At 46.2% G+C, this 25,786-nt stretch overlaps 9 protein-coding genes across 9 annotated transcripts; 3 read left to right on the forward strand and 6 right to left on the reverse strand.

The window, feature by feature from the left end:
- Positions 1–1,607: 1,607 nt before the first annotated feature.
- F4817DRAFT_344101 (uncharacterized protein) lies at positions 1,608–2,605 on the forward strand. The gene is made up of 2 exons (XM_049304091.1): positions 1,608–1,893; positions 1,979–2,605. The coding sequence occupies exons 1-2, from the start codon at positions 1,640–1,642 to the stop codon at positions 2,565–2,567; spliced, it is 843 nt and encodes a 280-aa protein (XP_049156958.1). The 5' UTR covers positions 1,608–1,639; the 3' UTR covers positions 2,568–2,605.
- A 317-nt stretch (positions 2,606–2,922) lies between these two features.
- Positions 2,923–3,520, reverse strand: F4817DRAFT_317937 (uncharacterized protein; the record flags this gene model as incomplete). The annotated part of the gene is made up of 3 exons (XM_049300869.1): positions 2,923–2,955; positions 3,049–3,237; positions 3,302–3,520. 3 exons carry the CDS (start codon positions 3,518–3,520, stop codon positions 2,923–2,925), a joined length of 441 nt encoding a protein of 146 aa, XP_049156959.1.
- Positions 3,521–4,249: 729 nt separating this feature from the next.
- On the reverse strand, positions 4,250–7,172 carry F4817DRAFT_344103 (uncharacterized protein). The gene is made up of 5 exons (XM_049304092.1): positions 6,868–7,172; positions 6,227–6,820; positions 5,297–6,172; positions 4,669–5,216; positions 4,250–4,615 (listed from the first exon to the last, which is right to left on the reverse strand). The coding sequence occupies exons 1-5, from the start codon at positions 6,894–6,896 to the stop codon at positions 4,353–4,355; spliced, it is 2,310 nt and encodes a 769-aa protein (XP_049156960.1). The 5' UTR covers positions 6,897–7,172; the 3' UTR covers positions 4,250–4,352.
- Positions 7,173–7,495: 323 nt separating this feature from the next.
- On the reverse strand, positions 7,496–9,248 carry F4817DRAFT_344105 (ubiquitin 3 binding protein But2 C-terminal domain-containing protein). Its single transcript, XM_049304093.1, has 3 exons — positions 8,439–9,248; positions 8,204–8,257; positions 7,496–8,149 (listed from the first exon to the last, which is right to left on the reverse strand). Exons 1-3 carry the CDS (start codon positions 8,920–8,922, stop codon positions 8,034–8,036), a joined length of 654 nt encoding a protein of 217 aa, XP_049156961.1. The 5' UTR covers positions 8,923–9,248; the 3' UTR covers positions 7,496–8,033.
- Positions 9,249–10,005: 757 nt separating this feature from the next.
- On the reverse strand, positions 10,006–11,238 carry F4817DRAFT_317940 (putative glutathione-S-transferase theta, GST; the record flags this gene model as incomplete). The annotated part of the gene is made up of 5 exons (XM_049300870.1): positions 10,006–10,251; positions 10,330–10,595; positions 10,669–10,791; positions 10,926–11,079; positions 11,176–11,238. The coding sequence occupies 5 exons, from the start codon at positions 11,236–11,238 to the stop codon at positions 10,006–10,008; spliced, it is 852 nt and encodes a 283-aa protein (XP_049156962.1).
- A 315-nt stretch (positions 11,239–11,553) lies between these two features.
- F4817DRAFT_344113 (serine hydroxymethyltransferase) lies at positions 11,554–13,816 on the reverse strand. Its single transcript, XM_049304094.1, has 4 exons — positions 13,493–13,816; positions 13,377–13,427; positions 12,956–13,320; positions 11,554–12,895 (listed from the first exon to the last, which is right to left on the reverse strand). Exons 1-4 carry the CDS (start codon positions 13,538–13,540, stop codon positions 11,905–11,907), a joined length of 1,455 nt encoding a protein of 484 aa, XP_049156963.1. The 5' UTR covers positions 13,541–13,816; the 3' UTR covers positions 11,554–11,904.
- Positions 13,817–15,605: 1,789 nt separating this feature from the next.
- Positions 15,606–17,424, forward strand: F4817DRAFT_344115 (Asp-domain-containing protein). Its single transcript, XM_049304095.1, has 3 exons — positions 15,606–15,948; positions 16,003–16,156; positions 16,220–17,424. Exons 1-3 carry the CDS (start codon positions 15,844–15,846, stop codon positions 17,158–17,160), a joined length of 1,200 nt encoding a protein of 399 aa, XP_049156964.1. The 5' UTR covers positions 15,606–15,843; the 3' UTR covers positions 17,161–17,424.
- A 1,363-nt stretch (positions 17,425–18,787) lies between these two features.
- On the forward strand, positions 18,788–21,918 carry F4817DRAFT_317943 (uncharacterized protein; the record flags this gene model as incomplete). The annotated part of the gene is made up of 2 exons (XM_049300871.1): positions 18,788–19,137; positions 19,278–21,918. The coding sequence occupies 2 exons, from the start codon at positions 18,788–18,790 to the stop codon at positions 21,916–21,918; spliced, it is 2,991 nt and encodes a 996-aa protein (XP_049156965.1).
- Positions 21,919–23,639: 1,721 nt separating this feature from the next.
- On the reverse strand, positions 23,640–25,221 carry F4817DRAFT_187218 (uncharacterized protein). Its single transcript, XM_049298422.1, has 3 exons — positions 24,694–25,221; positions 23,964–24,638; positions 23,640–23,871 (listed from the first exon to the last, which is right to left on the reverse strand). The coding sequence occupies exons 1-3, from the start codon at positions 24,927–24,929 to the stop codon at positions 23,712–23,714; spliced, it is 1,071 nt and encodes a 356-aa protein (XP_049156966.1). The 5' UTR covers positions 24,930–25,221; the 3' UTR covers positions 23,640–23,711.
- Between the last annotated feature and the right edge of the window lie 565 nt (positions 25,222–25,786).

A 25,786-nucleotide genomic window follows, 5' to 3' on the forward strand; every position in this document is an offset into this window, starting at 1 on the left:
TGGTTGTTCTCGCACACCACGTAAGTTGATGATATATAGCGGTATGCCACACGGGTAAGCTTAGTGGTTTGGACGGCATAGGACTGATCGATTACCTTGGATGTCCAGTACTCGGCTTCTTCTGCAGGTAAGTCACTGTACAAGACCTATGCGGGGTTCTTGACGCGGAGACGACCGCCGGGACGGACCTCATTGTTAGGAGACTCTCCGAATGCACTTAATACCGATTGGCCTATATCAATACCGTCAACGCTTAGCTTTATCATAGAAAAGAGGAATAGGAGGCTCACCTTCCGCAAGAATACAGGCGGCGAAGAACAGATGGATAACTCCACCGGTTAGACCCCGGTCTTTACGCTTGTTCCAGCCTAACTCCTCCAAGACTGCCTCGCGTCACGAGGTGGAACGAAACAACATGGAAACAACATCGTTGTTCCGCAAGGAACTCTAAACTAACTATGAGGGTCTTACGTCTATACATACTAGACATGTCTTTTGTTCTAGATGTCTCATTCAGAATCCTAACAGGTGGATAACAGGATAGCCTTTTGCTTCAAGGGCTTTTGTTAACTTCTCGTGCACTTCCGGGAGCTGAAAAGAGCCCTGGCTTAGTACGATAGCCAGCTGATGAGGTTGTTGGAGCTATGATAATATTATGAGGTTATTATCTTAAAAGGGTATGGTCCTTTACTAGGTTGCGAGAGGCGAGAGGGGCGCAGTTAGCCCCCAACTACAGATATTCATCTCTACTTTGTGCCTACCTAAACTATTTACTTGTGCTGTCTACGTATATTACTCGACGACCGCACCCCTTAGGGTGCTGCGCTTTAATTAGGGATTGGCCCTGTAATTGGGGATTGATATGAAAATATTTTTTCCTTTTCAGGATTTAATGAAGGTGGGAATAGCCTCTTATTCGCCCTAATCCTTGCACGCTATCCCCAATTACAGGGCCAATCCCTAATTAAAGCGCAGCACCCTAAGGGGTGCGACCGGCGAGTGTACGTAGCCAGCACAAGTATAAGTCTAACGTGACTAGTAAGGACCAAAGGTTTCATAAAACGTTTCAAGAACTTGGCCAATTTCTGGTAACTATGAGTTCCAGGCTGCGGTTATGATACATGTATACTTCTGCATCTTGACAATATCAAAGAATTCTTGTGATACCGCACTATATTTTTTTAATACGGACATATGCAGGGGCACATACTATCATATCATGCGACCAAAATGGTGGAAATATTAAGCTATACTATTTGGTCTCACTACAATACAATTAATAAAGTAAAGACTGTCTAGAATCAGATCTTGAAATGGTAAAGGGAATAGAGAAATATATACCTTATCTAAATCGAAGTGGGAATATTATAGCGACACAACTGAAATTTTCGTGCGATAGTAGTTGATAAAGATGCGTGTTTTGATATGTGTAGCGAGATAATATGCGGCGCGTATATATTATACAGATTGGGGGCGAACATTCTGCTTCAGGATAGGGGTAGGTGAGCACCTGGAGAGGTTGTACAACATATGCATGTTATAGTTAATACGGCTCGGTATATCTGAACCATATTCCGTGAGTTCTGTCCTCAAGCCTTGTTGTCTTTTTCTCTACAAACTGAATTTACCTACTATACAAATGTCGAATCTCGGGCCTCTCACTACAGCCTATCAGGCTCAGGGCACTGGTTGCCACTCGATACATATGGGCTCTAGCCTCGGTGGGATATGGTTACAGCATGGGACCATCAGCGGCTGCTTTCCGTCAAATTATCGGTCCTATGATGGCTACTACTATTCACCTGGCGTTTGTCCAGAAGGATATACCTATGCTTGCACAGGGGCCGCTATGAGTGGCACGTCGAGTGCTTCTGTTGCTACATGTTGTCCTAGGTGGGTGCGATCGCATGGACTATATAGAAGATACTTGGGGTGATATAGACTAGATAGTGTACTGACAAGCTGACCGATAAAATAGTGGTTATGTCTGTAGCCGCGAAGACCATAGCGATCCTAATGCCTGTCAATCTACTATGGTGTCACCAAATTCCTATATGGTGGATTTACTATCGTATTCGGGGGGTTCTCCAACAAAGATTGGCACAACTACTGCCTCTTTTGGTAGTGGCGCCATAGTCTTTGCTAAGGGGCTCGCTGTATGGAGAGCCAGCAATGACGCCGAGTGGTTTGCGTCAGCTACTCTAAGCTCAACTACGGATGAAAACACAATTCGAACACCACTAAGCGTACCAACCACGACAGTTAATGTACAAAATGCGACACCTACACCGGCCGCCGAAACTAACAATCTTAGTGTCGGTGCAAAGGTAGGTATCGGCCTCGGCGTATCGCTCGGTGTACTTTTCTTTATCAGTACTACTTTAGCAGCATACATAATTGGCAGACGGAAGGGCCGTCGTATAAATAAATTTGCAGGATCAAACACCAGTGGCAGCGAAGGAAAATACGGCTCTGGGGTCCCAGAGGAGCAGTTTAATGAACAGAGGAGCATGGTAGAGATGAGTGCTGATAGAGAACCAGCGGAACTAATGAGTTTACAGCGCTAGCCAGCCTTTGTTCAAAGCTTTCAATGTTACTATCAGATGTCTAGTTGAATTATTACCTTAGGTAGTTAATTTCACATTACCTCCAAAAGAAATGGTCTACTAATTACCTATTGAGATGAAAGTAATATATGCACTAGTTTTATACTACTACCTGCAATTGTTTTCTCGATTTCCAGCGCAGTATTTAAACCAGGCTTGAAGCTCTTCGGTTCATGTCACCCGGTAATACCGTTATATAGCTTTTTAATAGTGTGCCATTGAAGTTGTTGGACCCTATGGTATCCTTATACAAGTTTAAATCTAGGATATGATACGTGCTTATGCACTACCCTTTCCAGCCTATATCCTAGGTACTTCAAGAAGTTGGGAATTTCTCTCCTTGGTCCCACTATTCAGAATATAAGGTCAATATTTTATTATTTAGGTACTTTGACTTGATTGAACTTTAAAAGGGCTGATAAAGGGGGGACCGTTAACGTACGTGCTCAATAATGCAACCATCCTCCCAGCGGTATCGATCCACAATCTCGCCCATGGAGTTCCTGTAGTTAAGCCAGGACATCTCGCCCTCAAATTTAGTACGAAGCACTGTTATCGACTGACTTCCCCAGATCGGACCGAGAATGTCCAAAGCATTCTGAGCTCCGTTCTGAGCCATGGGGTTGTGGTTCTATGAATCATTAGGTTAACCGGGTTTGAAGTTGTATTACATAGCATGTATTCCACAAACGTACGATATATTCAGGAAGGATATATTCAAAGGCCTTATAAACATCCTTCTCAACAAGGAAAAGGTCAGCGAACTCGTTAAACCTCTTCTCTGTCTCCTCTGCAGAAGGCGCTGGTGTGATCCGCGTGCAGAACTTGGAGGTTCCTTGTCGTTCAATAAGAATCGGGGCGGCCAGGGCCATGAGAGGTGCCGACACAACGGCAAACAGAGTAGAGGTACGCATGTCGACTAGAAGAATTCCGTAAAAACGATCAATAGTGTTTTGGAAGTCCTGGGTTGAACTACGATGGAAATTAGAGATCTTTTTATAAGCTAATACCATAAGTTTTAAGGTGCCATTATGACATATATCTCAGCAACACCTGATCATTAAGTTATATTACTGCGGAGAGGCCAAGCCTAGCTTCAGCGAGAATATTTCTAAGGTCTCTTCCTTGGGTGGCAGTGAACTCATATGATTGGTACCTTCTGGGTATCAATTGAAAAGATGCCACGAAAATACAACACATTAACCGTTATCGGCTATATTATCACTACCTAATTACTGACGTAAAATTTCAAGCATCCTGGTGACGTCTATCTTTGCCAAGCCGTGGCTATTTATATGCTACTTGGCGTCGGTTCCAAACGGCAATCCCAGAGCGGCATCTGAGAGGTTACAGAGGTCGTATGAAAATTAGGTAACACAGCACCTCATAGTCGCGAAACATCAACAAAGATTGAAAGGGGAAAAGTATAGTAATCAAATAGAGAGTCACATGTTCTAGAATTACCAACTTGACCTTGGAGTGGATTTAGACTACCTCTGGTGAGAATAGTTTAGGGTCATTTGCTCGTGTAGTAAGAAGGAAAAGCCAGAAAGTCCTACCGTTAGCAGCCTATCCATCATACACCTCTATATAGAATGAGAGTAGACGTATTTCATTGGCACTATAGTCTTCTTATTATTGTGATATAACTAACCTCTATCAGTCTAAAGCTTGCTGGAATGTGGCGGCAGAACCATTGAACTCAATAGATACTGGGAGGTCGAGACACTCGCGAGAACCAGAATGTCACTTGTACTTCAAACCAACCTCTGGTGCCTTTATTTTATCGTCTGGGGCCGTTGTAAATGTGCACTTCCCAACCCCATCCTTTATTTCTACTACTCCCCACCGGACTGGTAACAGATAGGCCTCTTCACGATCTTCCTCGAGGGCATGACACGCGGCGCTGATTGCCATACTATTAGTAGATACCATACTCATGGTCCCGTCGTACGTGCGAAACCCCATAGCTGCAATAGCTAACACGATCAAACCTCCAGCAATCAATGCTGTTAGTTGTTAGACAAAACTATGAGACTGTTGCACGAATATAGGTACATACTGATGAAAAGGGCAAAAGGGCTATGCCCACATGTAGAGAATGAGTTGACACTGTCGACTTGGCCACCGGGACAACTCTTTGGAGAACCATCCCCACATATAGCTGTTATCCTAGCTAGAAAAAAGCTTTGTGATACCAGCCAGTGCATCATGCTGGATGTCGTATATAGGGGTATGCCATAGCGGAGTGGAACGGAAATAAAGTAACTAGACCGCTGGATCCCCACGGGTTCCGAAACTCGAAGCGGTTTCCGTCGCTTTGAATGCATGCGGCTAAATTCGTGTTGAACAAGAAAGGTGCTCAGCATGGCATTGTAGAAAATATAAAGAAACGATAGGGCTATCTGCGGAAGATTAGCTAGAATCACATGCGAGATTAAGCCTGCGGGATCCTCCCGTGGTAATCCGGCAACAAGGTAGGTGTATGGAGTAAGAGTGCCGAAACCCAACTGCCGAAGCCCGGAAATTGTCGTAGGAATTTTTCGATGATTAAGGCTTTGGAAAGAGAATCCGAGTAGAATTCCCGCTATCAAGATGACAAGGCAGCATCTCGAAGTAAGTCAGCTTCTTCATATACTGGTATTAAAGGGATTAAATATTGCTAGTCTTCCCATATTTTAGGTACTCACGAAAATAGTAGCACAAACCACCGCCGTTTTCTAGCAGCCATAAACCAAAACTTTCGCCGTCCTTCCCATTCCCTGGGCTCCCGGTTCAGAGTGAAGGGCTGTTCCACGAGATTGGACTTCCACGACCGGCGTCGTATAAAGTCATCCTTGGTAGCAAGACACATATCAACGGTTGTCGGGTCCGGATTCCGCATAAACGAAGCGATTGCGTCGCCAAGGGTATATAGAACCGTCCCGTCCGCATCGTCACGCATCGGCTGTTGCCATTTCCTCAGAGCCCAGATGCAGAGCATCACGAGTATCTTGGTAAAGTTCAACGCACATACGGTGAACATAATAGGTGGAGAGTACTGGAAACGGCATTTGTTGGTGATCGTACTGGGAGATTGAACTCGGCAATACGATACTTCGTATCTCTTGGGCCCCAGAAACCATTTGGTTAATGGAAGTTCTGGCTGCTTAGCTACGAAATCCCGTGTACCATTACTAATAGCCCACATATTCTTTGCCCAGTTGTCCCAGCGCGGTATGATGGAGACGTACATCAACAGGCTGTCGTCGTCTGAACCAGTGTCATTCTTGACGAATATAACGCCATTGCCCTGGGGAGCGAAGTAATCGTTGTACAATGCGAAACAAGCAGAGATATTCATTTTCTCCCATCTGGTACTCAACATATCTCGTTGCATTGTTTGAATAATCTCCGTGTAGTTATAGGTATTTGGGTTTACTCTGGTGTCTTCCCACCCGAAATCTCCCGCTCGGTTAATTTCCGCTGTGGTGAGATCCCAAGTACTGCCATTTGCAAAGGAGTTCTTTACGACAGCAATGGTATAATCGTTTGATGCAAGTGATTGGAAAACAGCCGAGTTGTACCTACGGGCTTCAGATTTAGCTTATGCATTCATGGAGATGCACATTCTAACTTACATCAGATGGATAGGAAGGGATGTTAGAGCTAAGAGATACCAGGCCAATCGTCTCCATTTATTGATATACTGGAGGTTTCGTAAACTTGGCACACCAATATCGAGCCATTGTCCCTCTTGGTGTGTTCGATCTTTCTTATGCGACCCAGCTTGATGAGCGCGATCGATATCTGCTCGAGTAGGAGCCGCTTGGAGTTGCATACAATAATTTGATGCTGAAAGCATACCAGTCCCAAGACAGTTGATTAGGAGATGGCACCACTGGTCTAGAGCTTTAACCTCGCCACAGTCGCCCTCATAGATAGTCCCCACGCCGTTTTGGCTATCATATCGAGTAATTGTGAATAGTGTCAAGGAAAGATTAGTAATAAATATAATACTAATCAGAAGTATTTGCATTAAGATTGCTCGCCCTCTTCTTGAGAAGTATATGCGCTTACTGTTACCCTCGTTATCTTGGACTTGAGGGAACCATTGAGAAATGGTACTCTTCTTCGCAAAACAACTAGCACGGAAGTTCTGCTGCTGTACTGGCTGGTCGATATTCTCTCTGAGGGTGCTCTCTAATTGGCTAATAGGCTCTCCTTCAGGAACACTGCTAGGTATTAGACTTTCAATCAATAGTGAATGGAAGTTACTTACAGTGGCTCCACGGGGAGAGCGTCTGCCATATTTCGCAGCCTAATAGTCTGCGGAGGCGTAATTACCTATAGCTTGATCCTCGAGTTAAAAGCGGGAAAACGTTCTTTGGTGAAGTCGCTTGTTTATCTTCCAATAAATAGGTAGTCATGGTAATTGATGTTGGTAATTGATGTCCACAAGACTCCGTCAGAGAGCTGAAAAGCCTTGCCGCGCAAGCAATCGGATAAGGGTTACGCAGAATCATGGCCACTACAACAGTCCTATTCTTAGTTTCAAATGTGGTCTTACATACTATTTCACCTTCCATTATGTTGTAATACTAGGGCTAGGATATTGGGGGGGGGGGGGGGGGGGGGGGGGGGCAAAGGGCTTAGCCTCTAGCATAGATTGATATACCGAAAGAACATATCCATAATTTCGTAGATGAGTAGCAATTAATAACATTTGTGATATGTAATATCAAGTTTAGAAAGGGCCTGTCATACTATTTCAATACCCAGTTAGTAATAGGGTCACTACCTCATGATAGAAGCGATCATCAACTTATATAAGGTTCTCAGTATAAGCTATCTCGGGACATATGTGTAGAAAATCAACTACCCGAGGAGAAATCTAGGAATCACATGTCTTAATTTTTAAGATAGTTACTTTCAGTAAGTAACAGAGCACTATATTAAGAAAACCCTCCTGAAACGGTGAGCTTAGCTGTTGTACATTCAAGATTGGGGGCAGGATAAAAGCGGTAATCCGTCCAAGCAGTCGGTCGCGTTTATGGACTGTACATACTGCTGGATCAGCCCCTTAATTACCTAATTGTCAACTGGTTCTTTTTCTTGTACATAACTGGTATGACTTGAGGTTGACCGAAAGAATTCAAATTAAGTGATGCAGATGAACCAATCATACTTGAGACCACGGTAAATTACTCGGAGTTTCCAACGCCAATTATTCCAAGAAGCCACAGAGTATGCCTTATCGGAAGTCCGCGGCCATTCATATGGTTACCTAATAACCCCCGAGTGTAATGATATCTAAGACATCCGGAAAGATCCCTATGTTCACGCCCAAAACTTTAGTCATTGAACCATCACAAGCTCGTCATTCGTTCTCCAAAAAGATTAATTATGCCATGTGCCTGTACAAAGAGACTCGTATGAGACATATCGTTATCCACACTGTTCTGGTGGACAAGGTAGTCCATAACTATAAGCATTATAGATACCAATTGGGCAGTCGTTCGTATTCGGAAGAAACTTGAAGGTAGTATCATTGGATGAAGTCACTGTACCCGCGTTAACAGCCTGAACTTATCGCTCATAGGAGAGTTCTGACTTACTCCCAGCCACACACGTCCCAGCAGAAAACATGCAAGGGCCAACGTCGATGGTATCTAATGTATGAAAACGTTGTGTATTAGATTTGCAATTCTCTAGTTCTTTAATACTAACGGTTCCTTTTTGAATGGCTCGAAATTATAGGGGTCATCGAACTTACTACTGAGCGTTAGCCACTGTATACCTTACCTAAAGAATGCAGTTCGGGACTATTTTGGAATGGGGCTTAAACATACCAAGCGTAGCCTGGTTCCATATGGATGGGCGGGAATGCAGGAAAAGTACCAGGGGTTGGCTGGTTATTGAACGTAGTCTCGGGGCCAGGGCAGCTGCCGGCCAGATATCCCGTGAATAAAAAGGAGCCATCGCCCTCATAGATAAAAGAGGAACTGCTAAGCTGGTTCCTGCGCGGGAAGAGAAACTCAAGTGTGCAGTTGGCATCGGCACGCGACTCCGGGATATCAAAATTGAAGATGGATGAGATGTCATTGGGCGTGATAAGGCCAATTCTCTGTGGGCCAAAAGCTCTGTCAGGCTCCCACTGTGAAACCTGTGTTATGTAGCTTGGGGATTCGAATTCGCCATCTTCAAGATAGGCTGGGCAGCCATTGTTCTTATTGGGTATCCATTGGTGGTCACCGAGCAAGCGCTTCGAAATGAGCCTGAACGGTGTAGCTCCAACCACGCTCAGATATGCCACAATAAGGGGCAAAGCGTACATGATGACTTGCGGAAGGGAGTTGGCCTAGTGAATGTGAGCCGTCTTATTGAGGCATAGTATCTAGAAGAGAGAGGGCAATATAAGACAAACAGAACGTTCCATCTAGTCATAGATATCCGTGAGGAACTAATGGTCTTATACTATTTCTTCAACTGATTCAAGGGATACATTAGGTAGAATACTCGCGTACTCGCAACTTGCATTATGAATGAAAATTTGTTGATTGGATTTGCAGAACGCCTCTAAGTATAAGTGGCTGGAGTCTAAATTCATCCCCTCCATAAAGCATCGTGCATCAATAGTCTATTAGAAGGAATATGATGCAGATGCCCGAGTTTACGAGGGGTTATTGTGTCGAATTTTTTCCATGGCCCAAATAGGAAAGTAACTCAATGGGCAGTATATGGCACGTGCGCAATTATGTAAACTCGGGCATATTGTGCAGCCCGCAGGGCTGCCTCCAGTAAAATTGTGGTCGCCGAAAATATTTCCCGATGCATTAATGCAGGTGAGTCCAGAGCTCGACTAATAAGCGTTTGTATAGTTAACCTGCGATAGACTCCGGCATAAGGAACTGCGCCCAGCCTACTAGTCATTACATATGTCGCACAAGAAACAGGGAATACCCTCGCGATCTGTGTCTCTGAAGCAAGTTTCCGCGAGGAAATTCAAGGCCATCAAATTACCGTTTCCGCCGGAAGACACGTTCTCGTTGTTTCACGACAACAGTCTCTGCTGTGCTAATCTGCAATGCAAATGTCCTTCTGACTTACGTCTATCATCTATCTATCTGGCGGGATCCTGCCGTAGTAAATCTTATTTAGGCACGTCTGGGTGGCTTTTTCCCTAAAAGCCCGTCGGAAATCAGGAGTTCAACAGCAGCAAGGATATTCATCCTGTTTCTTCGTTAAAAAGCTCGAATAAGATGAAGTCACAATTGTACCATGTCCATTGCAAGGAGTAGCTAGGGTAAAGGGTTCTTATAAATCCATCGTAGATAACTCGGAAGCTGTGGTCTCATCACTAAATTAATCGATGAAGTTTCACCCTGACCAGAGTCCAAGTGAAAAATATATAAAATAATCACGGGACGCCCCTCCCAGCTCTTGTAGCTTTAGCCAACTCCGACTGCGCCAGGTCATCTGCGTAGCGCTTGTATATTGGCACATAGTGTTCATGATCACTCGTCGTCTTTTTAACACTGTCTCTGCTCGAAACTGCGTCTAGCCACTTGCGCCACCGGCCCCAGGCTTGTTCATCTAGTCCACCCTGCCCAGGCTCCGGGATACGCAAGCCGCCCTTGAATTCCTCGAACACCCAAAGGCGAACCTACATGTGCCACGACGATTAGAAAAGCGCCATTCAAGGGGCGAATAATCATAAACAGTGAAGGGAGATTATACTTACCGCCCAAGGAACTATAACAATATCCACCAGGCTCAAATCTGGGCCGAAAAAGAACGGCCCCTGAGGATCTATCTCCCTTGCGAACTCAAGAAGGTGGGATTTGAACTCCTGCCGCAGCTCATTGAGCCTCTTCTCCCCATCCTCATGCTCAGACGGCTGAAACTGCAGAAATCGGTGAAACGCAGGTATCACTCGGCTCGTCACGTAGTCGGTCCAGATTCGGGCCTTAGCGCGAGTATAATCATCTTTGCCCACCTCCGGCAAGACTATCCGCACATACACGACAACCCATCAGATATGATCATTGAATCTATGGCTAACCGAATATGAAGGACTTACTATGCGGCTTGTGGTCGGGATAGTGGTCCTCGAGATACTCGCATAACACAGTACTCTCGTACAAGGACTTGCCTGGTGCAACTTCAAGGGTTGGAACGAGGCCGCGTGGATTAGCTCGCAAGACTTCAAGAATAGTTTAGCGAGGTCTTACTTTCACATGCTAGAAACTAGAGGGGTTTGAAGAACACCTCGCCGACGATAGCTCCTTAGGGATTCCAGTCACATCTAAATCACGGAAGAGGGGGAAATGGAAGAACCTTCAAGACTACATACGTTCGGGTCCTTGTTGTAGGGGTTAATCTCGATATACTGGTACGGGATGCATTTCTCCTCAAGTGTGATCCATGCTCGTTGCACGAAAGGGCAGAACCAGCCCGCAAACAGCTTCAACGGTTGTTCGGCCGAGTGCTTCTGCGCGTAGCCACGTTAGCACAGGATATATCCACATATTTTCTCTTCCTATCCGCTTCTAGCCGTAAAATATCTATAGGTTCACTCGATACATACGTCGACTGTTTTCTTAGCGAGACCTGTCGCGACGGGATGTAAGTTGGCATCTGGATGAGACATCTCGATTAGTTATTTATTCGAAGACTTATGCTATGTTCTGGAATATCTGTAAGAGCGCCGAATATGAGGAAGTAAACTAGTAACGTTTGTTAAAAAACGTAGATCAATTCATTGCGTACTTTGCGTAGGTATTGGTGTACTGTGATGCTAAATATATTCGTGTATTTGTAATAAGGGTTATGAGGACCAGTGATTGCCGGATGACGTGATAGTTGACGAACTTGAGCATGACCCATTACAACTGGTTCTGCTCATGAAGTTCGTACAGGAGTTGATACTTGATGAATGCTACGGCCGCACGGCTACACCAGCATGTAAAGATTCATGTATTGCATTGATATTCGCCCTGATGCGAAGATCCTAGCAACTTTATTATCTACACATAAAACACCGAATGGATATAAGTTCCCTATAATCTACTGCGTTGAAGCAGTGCTACCGCTGACCCAGACCCCAGAGCTATACCAAACTCCGGAGCTCTTATGATATTTGCAACGCCTGATGAATGCATGCAACTGTCCTGTTTTGTCATCCTGTTTTCCGTAATAAAGCCTAACCTGTTTCCACAAACTAGAGAAAAGTTGAGTTGCCCCTCTTTCGCCCTCAAATCTATATGTTGAACAATAACTCCCCGGTTCATCGTAATTCATCTACATGCGTGATATACTAGATGCCTGCATCGTGTCTCCATCCCTCGACGGGAAGAGGGAAAGTCTGGGACCAGGAAGCGATTTCCTTCCTGAGATCGTCAATCCTAGCATTGCCGCCTTCAAAGAGCTTGGCTCGGAAATCCTTGAGCTTGTTAGCTTCCTTGGGCAAACTAGTCTGGATCTCCTTGGCTATTTTGATGCTCTCGTCAATATAGCCAGCAACACGCTCGAAGTCTTGCTCTCCAAAGCCACGCGAGGTCATGGCTGGTGTTCCAATACGAATACCGAAAGGCGTCAAGGCAGACTTGTCGCCTGGGGTGGCGTTCTTGTTGCAAGCGATGTTGATCTGCTCTAAGACAGCTTCAATGCGAGCGCCATCCACGGCCTGGGGTCTCAAGTCTAGGAGAACCATGTGCGAATCGGTACCGTCGGATACTAACTTGTAGCCGAGAGCCTTGAACTTGTTCTCCAGCGTCTTGGCGTTGGACACAACCTTCTCCTGGTATGCCTTGAATTCGGGAGTCTGGGCCTGCTTCAAGGCAACGGTAAGAGCAGTGATAGTGTGGTTGTGGGGACCGCCCTGGTGGCCGGGGAAGACCGAGAAGTTGATGGCCGGCTCCAAGTCATAGAGGGTCTGTTTGCCGGTCTTGGGGTCGGTGCTACGAACACCTTTTCGGAAGAAGATCATGGCGCCACGGGGTCCACGGAGGGATTTGTGTGTTGTAGTAGTAACTATATCGGCGTGGGGGAAGGGAGACTTGATAACCTCAGCTGCGATCAGGCCAGAGATATGGGCCATATCGACGACAAGGTAAGCTCCGACTGAATCGGCAATCTTCCTCATGCGCGCATAGTCAATCTCACGGCAGTACGCCGAGGTACCGGCGACGAGGACCTTGGGGCGGAACAGTTGAGCGTTCTCCTCGAGTCTGTCGTAGTCAATGATGCCAGTGTCGAGGTTTACTCGGTATGGCATTGTCTCGAAGTAAGTTGAGACTGCCGAGATCCTACAAGTAGCGAGGTTAGCCATTGGAGGTCAGTCCAAACTAACCAAGGTAGAAACTTACTTTCGGGAGGGAGTCTGGTATCCGTGACTCAGATGACCGCCGTGGGGGAGATCCAAACCCATCAACCGGCCTCCGGGCTGCATGATAGCCTGGTAGACCTGCAAGTTTGCGGGACTACCACTAAGAGACTGAACATTGACACCCCATTGTTCCGGGTCGAGGTGGAAGGTCTGGAGAGCACGCCTCTGGCAGAGAAGCTCAATCTGGTCTATGTGCTGGTTTCCACCGTAGTATCGAGCACCAGGGTAACCTTCGGAGTACTTGTTGGACATAGGAGAGCCAAGGGCGTCGAAGACAGCGCGTGAAGTAACATTTTCAGAGGCAATCAAGATGATAGACTCCCGCTGTCGTTGAATTTCCTTTTTCTGTAGTAACAATTGAGTCAGTTACAGGATCAATCAGCTTAGGGCAGGAAACTTACCATAATCTCCGCAACCTCCGGATCAGAGTCGAGAAGAGATCTCTCGAGCAACTAACGGCGAGTCAGCATGATTATTCTCGTGAAGACGAAGCAGATACTGAAGTGGTATTACTGACGTGCTTGTGCTCTTGGGAGAGAGCATAGGTAGAACCGTTAGCAGCCATTGTATGAGAATGGAATGTCAATTGGACTACAAGTTGAGAAAAATAATGCAAAGTAAAAGATTCTCTCGCTCCGGTAAGGGTTGGTAGAAAGTTTTTCAGTAGACCGAGGAGAGGTTTAATAAATAATAAAAGGAAGAAGGATGACGGAAGACGGGAAGACGAAGAGAGGGAATAATAATTTTTTTCTCTCTCTCCTCCAATTGGGGTTTGGTGGGGTTCCTCTTAAGTAAATGTAAAAGTCTAGACGGTTAACTAAGAGCGGGGTGATAGTGGGCGAATTCCTATCTGCTTACGCTCCTGATTGCTTACTCTAGCTGTCCAGGTACCTAAGGATCCGGAGTTATTGGCGGAGTAGGTACCTAGCTTAGCGTCTACCACTCTAGTAGGGCTAATCCATTAGTGTTTACACTGGAGGATCCGTACCGAAGTCGGCGAATCAGCGCAACTATCAAGGTCCTAATATTTACTGTTACGGTGGGTAACTTTTCAGCTTCAATATTCACTAATATTCATCATGCTTTTGCCATTTGCTGTTGTAGATGGTATCATAATAAAAGCCTAGATTTTCAAGCTCACAATTACACATCATAGATGGGTAGCTACCTAACCTAGGTAATCTTATCTGTAAGATGGCCATGCATTTCTCTTTTTTCTTTTTGTCATTTACCGACTTCTAGTTGGATTCGTTGATAGGATGAAGCTGTGGGATTTTAATAACTCACGTAAGCGCATATAGCATGTCTGCATGCTTGGCCAGGACAAATTCGAAGGAGCTAGTACATCATTAGTGATATGGTAAGTAACACTCGAGGAATCCGTAAGGGTCTACGAGTTTGACTGCAATTATAGAGCTCCCTCCATCTATCCATCATTATACTTGAGCATCTTATTGAAACTCAGAAGGGGAAAGAAAGCCGACTATATAAGATATTAAACTTATCTTGTGGGCACATGTTGGTTGGTTTAGGTAGTATCACGTAACCCGTGTCCTATCCATATTAACATCATTTAATACTATTATTCATAAATCTAATAGTTAATATTCATATAAATGAATTTGCCGAGATGTGATCTTAGACTAGTCTCCGATAATAAATATTTTTATTCGAAAAAAATAAAATAAAACAAGCAACTTGTCGTTATAACATAGGGTTGTCAAATGGAAAGACCAGACTTAATTATGCGAATATAGCAAAATTATGTTCTTGGTAAGACACGAAATTACCAATGCTCTAATAGCACCATACATAAGACTTTAGTTGGGTGATATTAAAACGAGTTTATCTTAGCCTTGACCGCGGTACTATGACTTCTAATAAACCTTTTATAGTGATTGCCCTGATACTGAGTCTTTGATTGGAAATTGAAGTTGGGGATATACGCTTTGGCATGGTTACATCCGAGTGCAAGTGTATTCCCTGACATATTAAAGATGTTACTATGATCCAGTGACTTATACTCATAAAACGTGCGAAGCCCGAGCACAATGGACAATGCTGAAGAAATAGATGAGAATTAACACCACATTGTATGAGTGTTCATATCTTCCATATTCTTTCTTACATAAGAATAACAATGTGGTAACCTAACGTTAGTGAGGTTCTCACATACCAACATGCGAACGCAGATATTAGGTCACATGTCAGCATGTTAACAGCTTACTCCAGTTATCTTCGAAATATTGATTGATTTGTACAGTACGGAATCTCCTCTATGTTTTGAGTACCCCTTTAAGTGTTCCGGAACGGATTAATGTGGATATGCCACATTCTATTGGACATAAGGCAGCCCGCCCGGGTGGCGTTGAGTCTTGTACCTGCTTGTGTCATCAGCAGTTGCTGCCTCAAGCATTTGGTTGCCCGGAACAGTTGGATCCACATTCGCGAATCCACCTGCGTCATTGGGTGGACTCGGACAATTTTAGGCAAGGCGTGCTTGTTACAAGTCGTCATGGGAAAGGACGCAGAGGGCATGTACTGTACAGTCTGGGCTGTATTCATCTTGCACGAGACTAGGTCTCCACTCCACCCCCAGAAAGTTACCTAGGTAGGCTAAGTGTGCCTGCCCCCCAAACACAGACGTGCGCTGATTGATTAGAGGAGCTCAACCCGTTATCTTCTAGTCTCTCGTAACATCATCGGTCATTCCTCCTTCTCCTACCTATTTACAACACCCAACTCATCAATCATCAACTTTCATCTGCATTTCCCTCCATCTCAACTTGTTCGGGTATCTCTCGTCCACCCTTTCGTTTTGTTAAGAATCTTATTATTTTAATTAGTCGATACCGATCGGAGTTGCCCATGATGAAGGGAGCTCTGCTTACCGCAGCTGTGCTGCTAGGCTCCGCCCAGGCCGGCGGCATCCACAAGATGAAGCTCAAGAAGATTCCCCTGGCTGAGCAACTGGTTCGTATCTCTCTTAGCTAGCTGACGCGACATGGTATTGATGGTTTATAATAGGAGAGCATCCCGATTGAGCAGCAAATGCGCGGTCTTGGACAGAAGTACATGGGCGCTCGACCTGAGACTCAGAGCCAGGCCGTATTCCAAGATACATCCATCCATACGGATAAGGATCATCCTGTTCCCATCTCCAACTTCATGAATGCTCAATGTATGTGTATCTATCTTCGCGCGGGGAGCTTATTGAGCTTAGTCGCTAATTAGTACTGGCTAGACTTTTCTGAAATCAGCATCGGCACTCCCGCCCAAGACTTCAAAGTCATTCTTGACACCGGCAGCTCCAACCTCTGGGTCCCCTCTTCATCCTGCGGTAGTATCGCTTGCTACCTCCACTCTAAGTACGACTCGTCCGCTTCTTCGACGTACAAGCAGAACGGCACTGAGTTCGAAATTCGCTACGGATCTGGTAGCTTGAGCGGTTTCGTATCTCAAGATACCTTGACTATTGGTGATCTTACAGTCAAGAACCAAGATTTTGCTGAGGCTACGAGTGAACCTGGTTTGGCTTTTGCCTTTGGTCGATTTGATGGCATTCTCGGATTAGGTTTTGACCGCCTCTCCGTGAACGGCATCGTTCCTCCATTCTACCAGTTGGTTAACCAGAAGTTGATTGATGATGCCGTCTTTGCCTTCTACCTCAGCGGCGAGAATGGAGACGACGCCTCGGAGGTTGTTTTCGGTGGCGTCGACAATGACCACTACACCGGCAAGATCACCGAGATCCCGTTACGCCGCAAGGCTTACTGGGAGGTCGACTTCGACTCCATTTCTTTCGGTGACGCGACTGCTGAGCTTGACAACACCGGTGTTATACTTGACACCGGCACTTCCCTTATTGCCCTTCCTTCCGACCTTGCTGAGCTACTCAACAAGGAGATTGGTGCTAAGAAGAGCTTCAACGGCCAGTACACCGTCGACTGCTCTGTCCGTGACTCGCTTCCTGATATCAGCTTCAAGCTGAGCGGCTACGACTTCGCTATCGGACCCTATGACTACATTCTCGAGGTTCAGGGCAGCTGTATCTCTACTTTCATGGGCATGGATTTCCCTGCTCCTGTTGGCCCTCTTGCCATTCTCGGTGATGCATTCCTCCGAAGATGGTACTCTATCTATGACCTTGGAAAGGGCACCGTTGGACTAGCTAAGGCCAAATAGATACAGTCTAACAGGGATTGAAAGGGGATGTATGAATGACCTCGCGGGGCTAATGAGACGTAACATGGAAATTCGACTGGCTAAACCATAATTGGAGGGCGAGAACGGTTTTGAGTGCATTTCGAACTGGTTCCTGACCTGGGACCTTTTTTTCTTTGGGTATTGCCGTTGAAACTTGGTCATTGAGCATGATGAGACGTCGTCTCCGTTGTAAATTACATACCTACAGCACGTATTCGTTTAGCATGCCACTATTTTCATACTGTTTTTACCAACTCTAGCAGTGTCTTATTTGTCTAATGATTTGTTCGTCCAGTAAGCTTTTTGCCGATTTAATTAGCCTTTAGTATACGGGCAAGTAGTATTTGGGAACACGTTCATTTTCATACACAACGTACCCGTATAGGGTACCTACATTCGGCGGTGTACGTTATGTACGCACGTGCTTCCAGCCAGATCTATCTTCAAATAGCAGCAGTGCTACTATCAGACACGAAAATATTCATATCTCTATGTTGTAAATAGATGATGAAAGAAACCGTCCTCCTTAACGTGTAACATCTCGTTGTCAAAAAGCAGAAGCATGTTTACCAAGAAGGATTCTGTAGAAACTGCTTACCCGAGGGATTCGTAGTTGGAGTTAATGATACGCATGTAGTAAGGTCGTATGCATCTTTTCCGGTCCGCGCAAGACTTACTTACATTTACATGTTAGAAACGCCCGATCCAGTTTCGGTAGCAATCCTATACCCAGTATCGTCTGGGATAGATACGAGATGTAATATATATTTGCAGAACCGTGTGAGTGTAGTTATAGAGTTTATCATGATAATCCAATGATGATGTTAATTGTGTTTGTTCTCGTCAACATACAACAAGAAAAATACGCTGGTACCTAGGTACCTACACTCAGGTACCTACTTTATCAATCACGTGCGGATGATAATTGGTGGCTCGTGCTAATGGAACTAATCCATGATAGGCCTAGCGTAGTCCCGTAGCGTGGGCCATCATTTGCAGGCAAGTCAGGACGGACAGATTCATTTCATTGTCGCAGCCTCTTCCCTCCCTCTCAAAGTGATAAATGCAGTTTCGAGGAAGAAAATTGCTAAACTAAAATTGCGTGCATTCAATAGCATATCCATTTTAAACCGATTCCTTAATATCGCCGAATGGTTTTTTCGTGGTGGACTTGGTTTTAAAATAAAAAAACCCTTTTGTTCCTTTTTCTGTTCTTATTACATACTTCCATCTATTAGTTCGCCGGATGGTGCGTCCTATCCATTCCTACTGCCCTTGCAAGAATTTTGTGGTCCTATTCTAGGTACCTCCTTACCTACGGAATACCTGCTGTAGTCAAGTGCAGTAGCAGTTTCCAGTACCTGATACCTGACGACCTGGTCTTGCCTGGGTCTTGGTCTTTTTGGGGGTCCAAAAGTCTGGGAGGTCGCGGTCGCACCAGCAAGCAACCACAAAATTCCAAGTCCCTTTTCAATCGCGACCGACAGGCCGTGCAGCGCGACGGAGCCGCCAATTTCTTAGCAGCCCATCGATATCAACCGCCGCATCTTGCATACCACGGACGGCAACAATAAAAAAATAAAATTTACATTACAACTAGGCAAAAATGGCCTCGCCAGCCATAGCACTCCCTAACGGCGTCACTGCGCCTATGCAGTTCAGCAACCACAGCAGCAATAGTAATAACAATAACACCGCCGACGTCGACGTCAACGTCAACGTCAATTCCAATGCTAATAGTCCCGATACTGGGGCTGATTCCGATGTCAATACCGCGCAATCCATCGCTAGTAGCTCCATCAAGCGCAAACGCGAATCCTCAGACGTTAGCGAGAAACCACCAAATGGTCTTGCCATTGATCGCATTACTCCCACAGCAACCGATGGCACTTCTCTTCCAAGCGCGACAAAGGTCGACCAGCCTACAATACGTAATTACTATGAAGTTCTTCAAAGGTACATAATATTTCTCTGCCCTCTGCCCTCTGCAGTTGTAAATATTCTTTCCGAATCATATGCGCATTTCCCCTCCACGATTTCTTCCTCCACGCGTAATACATAAATGTGTTCTAGTGCTCACTACTCGCGATTTATAGGCTTGACCCAACGCCCTCTGTCCTCAAACGCCCCCTTCCCGACCCTGAAGAGTCTTCTGGTGAACCCCAAGCAAAACGAAAGAAGCCTGACGATGGAACACCGTTACTTTCTATTGCCGACAAGGTGGCTCGAGAGCAGTATGATGACCTTATTAATGTCATTACCGACGTCAAAATCTCCATCGCCGACCACCTGGCCGAGCTACGAAATATACAACCTGGACAAGACGCCAAAGTAAACGAGGAAGCAATTGCTAAGATTATCGAGTTCAAGCGGCAGGCCTATAACATTTTCAAGCGGGAGTTGTCATATCCTTATAATCCCCGCGTTTCTGATGTGCTCCACGATCTCAATTTAATCAACGAATTGCAGTCGAATGCCAGTGGAAACACGGTGCTAACGATTATTGGAGAGCCCATGAGGGGGAAGCCGTTGTACTCGAGTCTGCAACAGCCTGTCCTCAAACGCGATGGTGCCGAAACGACTGTTCGATCATTGAGGGAAGATGGCTTACCTAGCGGCGTGAAGATTGCTAAGGCGATACCTTATACCTTCTCTTCCGCCATTGAGAAGGACAAGAAATCTAAGACGTTAGGGGAGCTATTCCCAGCTCCACGCAACCTACCGTCGCTCCAACCTCCTAAGGCGCCGAAGAGCACCACCAAAGGGGTCCAAGTCGGCTGGCATCGCCCTGAATTGACTGAGAAGTCTAAGTACCGAGCCGGGTCATACTTTAGTCAGACTATATCTACTGGACGTTGGCTAGATTACAGCAATGCCGCCCCCCCTTCGCAAATAATGACAAAGCAACGCGAGCGAGCTCTAAGCCTGGCTGGAAACAAGCCATCTTCCTCCGATCTCGAGATGTCCGAGATGGAAGCCCTATTCCGTGGCGCCTTCTCCAGTTTCGCCCCCTCAAAGGATGATTCGGCTGCCATGATCTCGTCGGGTTTAATTAGCCACACCATGTGGTGGCAAAAGGTGGGAAGACGTAGCTTCGATCGTTTAATAGAGACCGAACTACCGGAAGACACCCCCGAGGAAACAGAAGATGTCACTGGCCCCCCCGTCGAGGAGGTAGACGAAGAGCTAATTAAGGAGGCCCTGGAAAATTGGGATGACACTATGGTAGACCCTAGCCTTGAACAGGCCTGTTGTCCAAAGAAATCTGATGAGGAGAAAGATGTCGATGACATCCTTCAAGACGTATCTGACATGATCCAAACATTGGTATCATACCAGAAGAATCGTAATTTAACCCTTCCGACCGCATCCAGTCAGAGTCGATATGCGGCGGATCCGTCTCATAGCGATATGCTCACGAACGGGACACCGGTACAACCCGGCGAAGAAGAGACGGCCACTTACCAGGCCCTCAAAGCACAACTGGCCCTTGTTATTCAAATGCTCCCGCCTTATGCCGTTGCACGCCTAAATTCGGATAAGCTGGATGAATTGAACATATCAACCAAGATTGAAGTTCGCACCGATGAATATCAAGGTCTAATGGAGGAAGACGAGGCAGCTGCTCGTGCAAGAGCTGCGCAGGCTCCCGTAAATCCTCGGCCAGTTACGCATCGCTCTTCAAGTTCTTCGAACAACTTGCAGTATAGTCAGCAGTATCACGCCAACCGTGCGCCGATGCCCAACCCACCGTTCTACGGCACGCAAACACCGATACGACCCCCTCAGCCTGCGATACAAAGGCCACCCCAGTCAATGCCGGCCGCTTATCCCCAGCGGCCCCCATCAAACACGGGCTACCGGCCTCCTAACCACTATCCTAATACGGGTTATCCTCAACAATTCAATAAACCTCCGCCATTCCCACAGCCCGGTCCTTACGGAGGCACGCCGACACAAGCTCGACCCCCATTCCAACCCATGCCCGGCTATCCTAACATGGGTAGCCAAACACCCCAGGCTCGTTTCCCTCCGTACCCACAGGCCGCTCAAACACCCAACTATCATCCTCAACCTTATCAACCACAGCATCAACCTCAGCAGCATGGTACTCCAACGCACCAACCATATAGCCCGTATGCAAATGGCGCAGCTAGCGTCCCTCAAAGGACGGCATCCCCGCATATCGCCCACCAGCCACCGCAACACCAACCTATCCCTCACCACCCAGGGTATAATCCGACTGCAACACCCACAAGGCAGCCATCATATGGTAGTCAGCCAAATATAGGCAATGACCCATCAAGACGCTTCTATCCCCCAGCTGGTTCGCCTGCAATACCAAATAACCAGCTCAACCCGCACGGGCAGCAGAATCCAAATCCCCAAACTCCAGGTACCTCGTCGTTTCATACGTCCCTCAACCCTCACCAGGTCCAGCAAGCCATGGATCAAGCCAAAGCTCGCTTTGATGCGACCAAGAGTGCTCAAAGGACGAACGAGGGTATTAGAAATTCGATGTCCGGTCAAGGGCAGGTTGGTGCACCGGTCGGCTTAGGTGGTATTGGTCTAGGAGGGGATCCAGCAAGGTTGGCAGCAGTTAGAGCAGGCGTGCCTAACTATCCAGCCTCTAGCCAAAGCCCTAAACATATGCCTGTAGTTAATGGCAGCCCCGCGATGGCTCCCGCAGTTCCGACGGCAAATGGTGGCCAGCCAGTTCCTGGTAGAGAAGCCTAGAAACCTTCTATACCACAAGTTTACCATCGTTATGCGACAGATACTATATTACGTCAACCCATCTATGGCGCAGATGGTGTTTACTCGTTTAACCCGCCAAGGGCTGACGTCCCAGCATCGGGACCCGATTTGGAAACCGGACGAGTTAGCGAGAACATGTCCAAATAAAAGTCGTATTGGCGTTGGTTCTTGATCATCAAGGTTGCATATTGAATTAGGAAGCAATCACAGCTCCCAAACATAAAGGGGTGATGTAATGGATTGCGAGGAGTGCAGGTGGCGATACTCTTCCACGGTAGAAAAAGGCATTGAGTTCTTCTGCTTAGAACGAAAGGACCAAGAACGGGGGCTTCCCTTGTTCCCCTTCCCCTGATTTGTTGGCCTCCCCTTAGAACGGTTGTCAACACTGGAGAAACGGAGTTAGCGAAGTGGAAATACGGAGGATTCCCCCTTAGGGCAAATGGACGGGCAGGAAATACGTAGACGGCTTCATTAATATTTTTTGTTGCGTTCCTTCCGCCTCTCGGGATAGAAAAGCTTCATCTTGTCTTGCGTGCGTTTTCCCCCTGCCGCCCGTCTAACAGATAGGCGTGCATTTCGATACAAGGTTTATCGTCGTCGCCACCTTGTTGTGCTATGGTGCGTTGCGTAGCCTTCGTGTATAAAACAATATTGTAGAGATGTCAGGTAGTTGATGAGTGGGGGTTGAGATAATTCAAAGGTTAACTAACGTAGGTAGCTGACTTAATCGATGATGATAATGTGTTTTACTAATCAATCTGTGTTGTGTCGTGATACTCGTAGGTCTGTGTTGTGGTGTTTCCAGTTTGAAGTAGTTCCGTTATTGATACTTGGTCACCTGTGATGGTGTGTTTTCCGTCGTCGTGGAGGTCATCATTTTGTTGTACTGTATTGAACAGTGTAATACTTCTACTAGTTTCTCCCTGGGTCCTAGTGCGCATCTTCTAGGACTTATGGCGGGGGGTGGGGCTCAACTGCGTGTTGTTGTTGTTGTTGTTGACGAGGAAAGTTGAGATGGTGCAGTGAAGTTAAACCTGTATCTGAGAAGAAGCTATCGCCGGTTTCAGTGGCCAGTTGATAAGTAGTCGTAGTCGAAATTGCGGAATTGTTCATGGCGACATGATTTATCTGTAAGGGAGTAAATGCCTACATCAAGTAGGTAGGTAGATAGCCAGATAGGTCGATTAGGGAGGAGTTACGATAATGTTTGGGAGAAGAGAATGAGAGTAAAATTAAGAGAGGGGAATGGGTTAAGAAGAGGAAATACTTAAATGGGGTTGGAGGGTAAACATACGGGGCTAGTCGGGGGAAAGAGGGAGGAGGAGGAGGTAACTCTAGCGATGGACTCGATGGACTCGACTGGCTGAAATATTATTCGGAGCTTAGTTCCATAAAAAGTGACAAGCTTTGTTTGTCCACCTTGAGAGTAATGCAGTGACGAGGAAGTCCCCTCCTAGATATCAACCGAGTCCTATCTTAGTTTATTTCCGCCGGGCGAGGGTTGATTGTTTTAGTAGTTTGTATTGGCCCGCTAACATGTATTCACCGAGTCAACGAAGTTCAAACTCGGAGAATATGGTAACGCTTCTGTGGCCGACTTTATTTGTCTATTCTCTGGTAAACATATAGGAAAGCTGACTCTATTCTTACGTCCGCTAGTGACTATATTGGCCATCTAATTATGAACCAGCCCAAAAGCTAATGCACAACCAACGCTGTATCCGTGCGGACCTCCTATCTACCAACTCATAACAAATATAATCCTAAGGCTATTAAGAAGTCTTATCTTCGGATCTAATGTTAGCTATGCTCATTCCCCTGAGCGTATATATTGACGCTGATCCAAATAGGTTGGTGTACGGAAACTGAAATACATCGTACTCCTTGACGAGTATACGTACGCGGGGTGTATCGAAATCCGCAACATGATAGCTACGTGAATGATATGGTAAGTATATATCCCCCAAGAAATAATTTAACAAGTAGGATATAGAATAACAAGCTAGGTAACGAGAGGCACATACTTCCAAGCGGACGTGATATGCTCCCCGAAGGTAACAAGCTGATGGACCCTGGTTGAAATATCGGTTTCTGCCGGTGTCAAAACCGTGCCCCAAAACATAGCTGCGGGCTTTGCGATATCCGCTACGATCTCCTTGAGGCAGAAATCTGAAGGGGGAGCAAACACAAACGTCATGTCGTCGATCTCGGCTAATCCACTTGCCCCATGTCGACCTACGACGGAGAAACCCTTTCTGAATAGGACCGCCGCGCAGTCGGGGGTATACTTAACGTCCTGCGCGAAAATTTGTATTCGACGGCCAAATCGCTTGAACAGCGCCTCGGCGGCGGTAACGACAGCCGCATGCCTTAGCATAGAAAGACTCAGCATACACGGGCTCTCGTCATCACTACCCGGGGCGATGAAGTTGCCGAGTCCGATACACACGATCTTGTTGATATATGGCGGGAACGGAAGTCTCATGAAGGTCGAGTAAAAATGCTGCCCTACCGGGTTTTCGTCCCAAGTGGCCTGGCATTGGGTAAACTTCTTCTCCTGTTCGTCAAGGTCCTTGCGTACGTAGGTGTAGGCTGGCATCTTGCTAATGGTCATGGAACTGTATGCCATCCCTTCGGGCCGTGAGACAAGCGGAAAAGCCATAGCTTGGTAGCCGTGGAAATCGACCTTGTATGGGTACCTATTTGAACATGTTAGTCCAGTCGAAGGAGGCATGAATTTGTGAAGCTTCGGACCCTGGTTCTTTATAAGCAATATAATCCCCCGACCCGGCATAGAGCGAGGTGCACACTTTGGCGCCAAGGCCCGTAATCATATTTTCCATGCCGATGAGCTTCTCTTTAGTCCACAGTCTGACTCCCGCTTCGTACTTTTCAATGACCTCGCGTTGGAGCTTGAGTTCCTCATCCGGCCACTTTTTGAATATGGGAAGCTGTGGGACAGCCTTGGCTAATTCGTCGATATTGGACATTGTACCCTCAGAATAGTTGCTGCCATCTCCGCTAACTTGACAGTCATCCCATCCAGGCGCGTATGAGTCCTTGTTGTCGTCTATAGAGCCATCTTTTGACCCCGTAAGGCCGATTGAGCTTAAGGGACGTTGACAGTTGTAGCTATCGCCGTCACCGCCGCCGTCACCGCCGCTGGGTTCACTCTTATCCGGGACTACGACGTTGGGTTTCTATACCGATGGTTTGGATGGTAGTGAACATGACGACACCAATTGACTGCGGTTTAACTTTCTTTTGAAATCCCCTAACTTCTGGCGCATACTGCGAGTCCCCGAGATGAATCTTAGACATTGCTGCTGGGACTGATCGATAGGGGGGGTCTGAGTGCTAGCATCGGCACCTTCTGGGGGTTTACTCGTCATTTTGATGTACAACAATAGAACTCAAAAAAATAGGATTTGATGCGATTCTCAAAAGATATGTAAATGGTGTAATTTAAGAGTCTGTTAGAAGAAATACGCCGACACTCACGAGTTGATTGGAATAGTATGGACTTGGGAAGATAATGTGATGTTAACGTTGAATGTATTGAATGTTAATGGCAAATCTAAGAGCACATGGAAGTAGAGTTAAGAATGCACCTGGATTTTATTTCCTTTTAGAGTGTAACTTTCTTTAAACTTGGTGAGTATCTCAAGCTGTTAGACAGGATCGATGGGCGTAGTAGCTTATTCTAGGATATGTTCATATGAAGGCAGTACTTTGTCGTAGTTCCCTGTAAACGCGTATCGCGATTAGGTGTCGCTATTGAGAAAGCACCAGAACTTAAGTCTAACTGCCCAGGTGCCCGGAACTAAAGGTAACACAGCGTATGCAA

Source organism: Daldinia loculata, assembly GCF_022478755.1.
Source record: "Daldinia loculata strain CBS 113971 unplaced genomic scaffold F4817scaffold_41, whole genome shotgun sequence".
Taxonomy (NCBI): Eukaryota; Fungi; Ascomycota; class Sordariomycetes; order Xylariales; family Hypoxylaceae; genus Daldinia; species Daldinia loculata.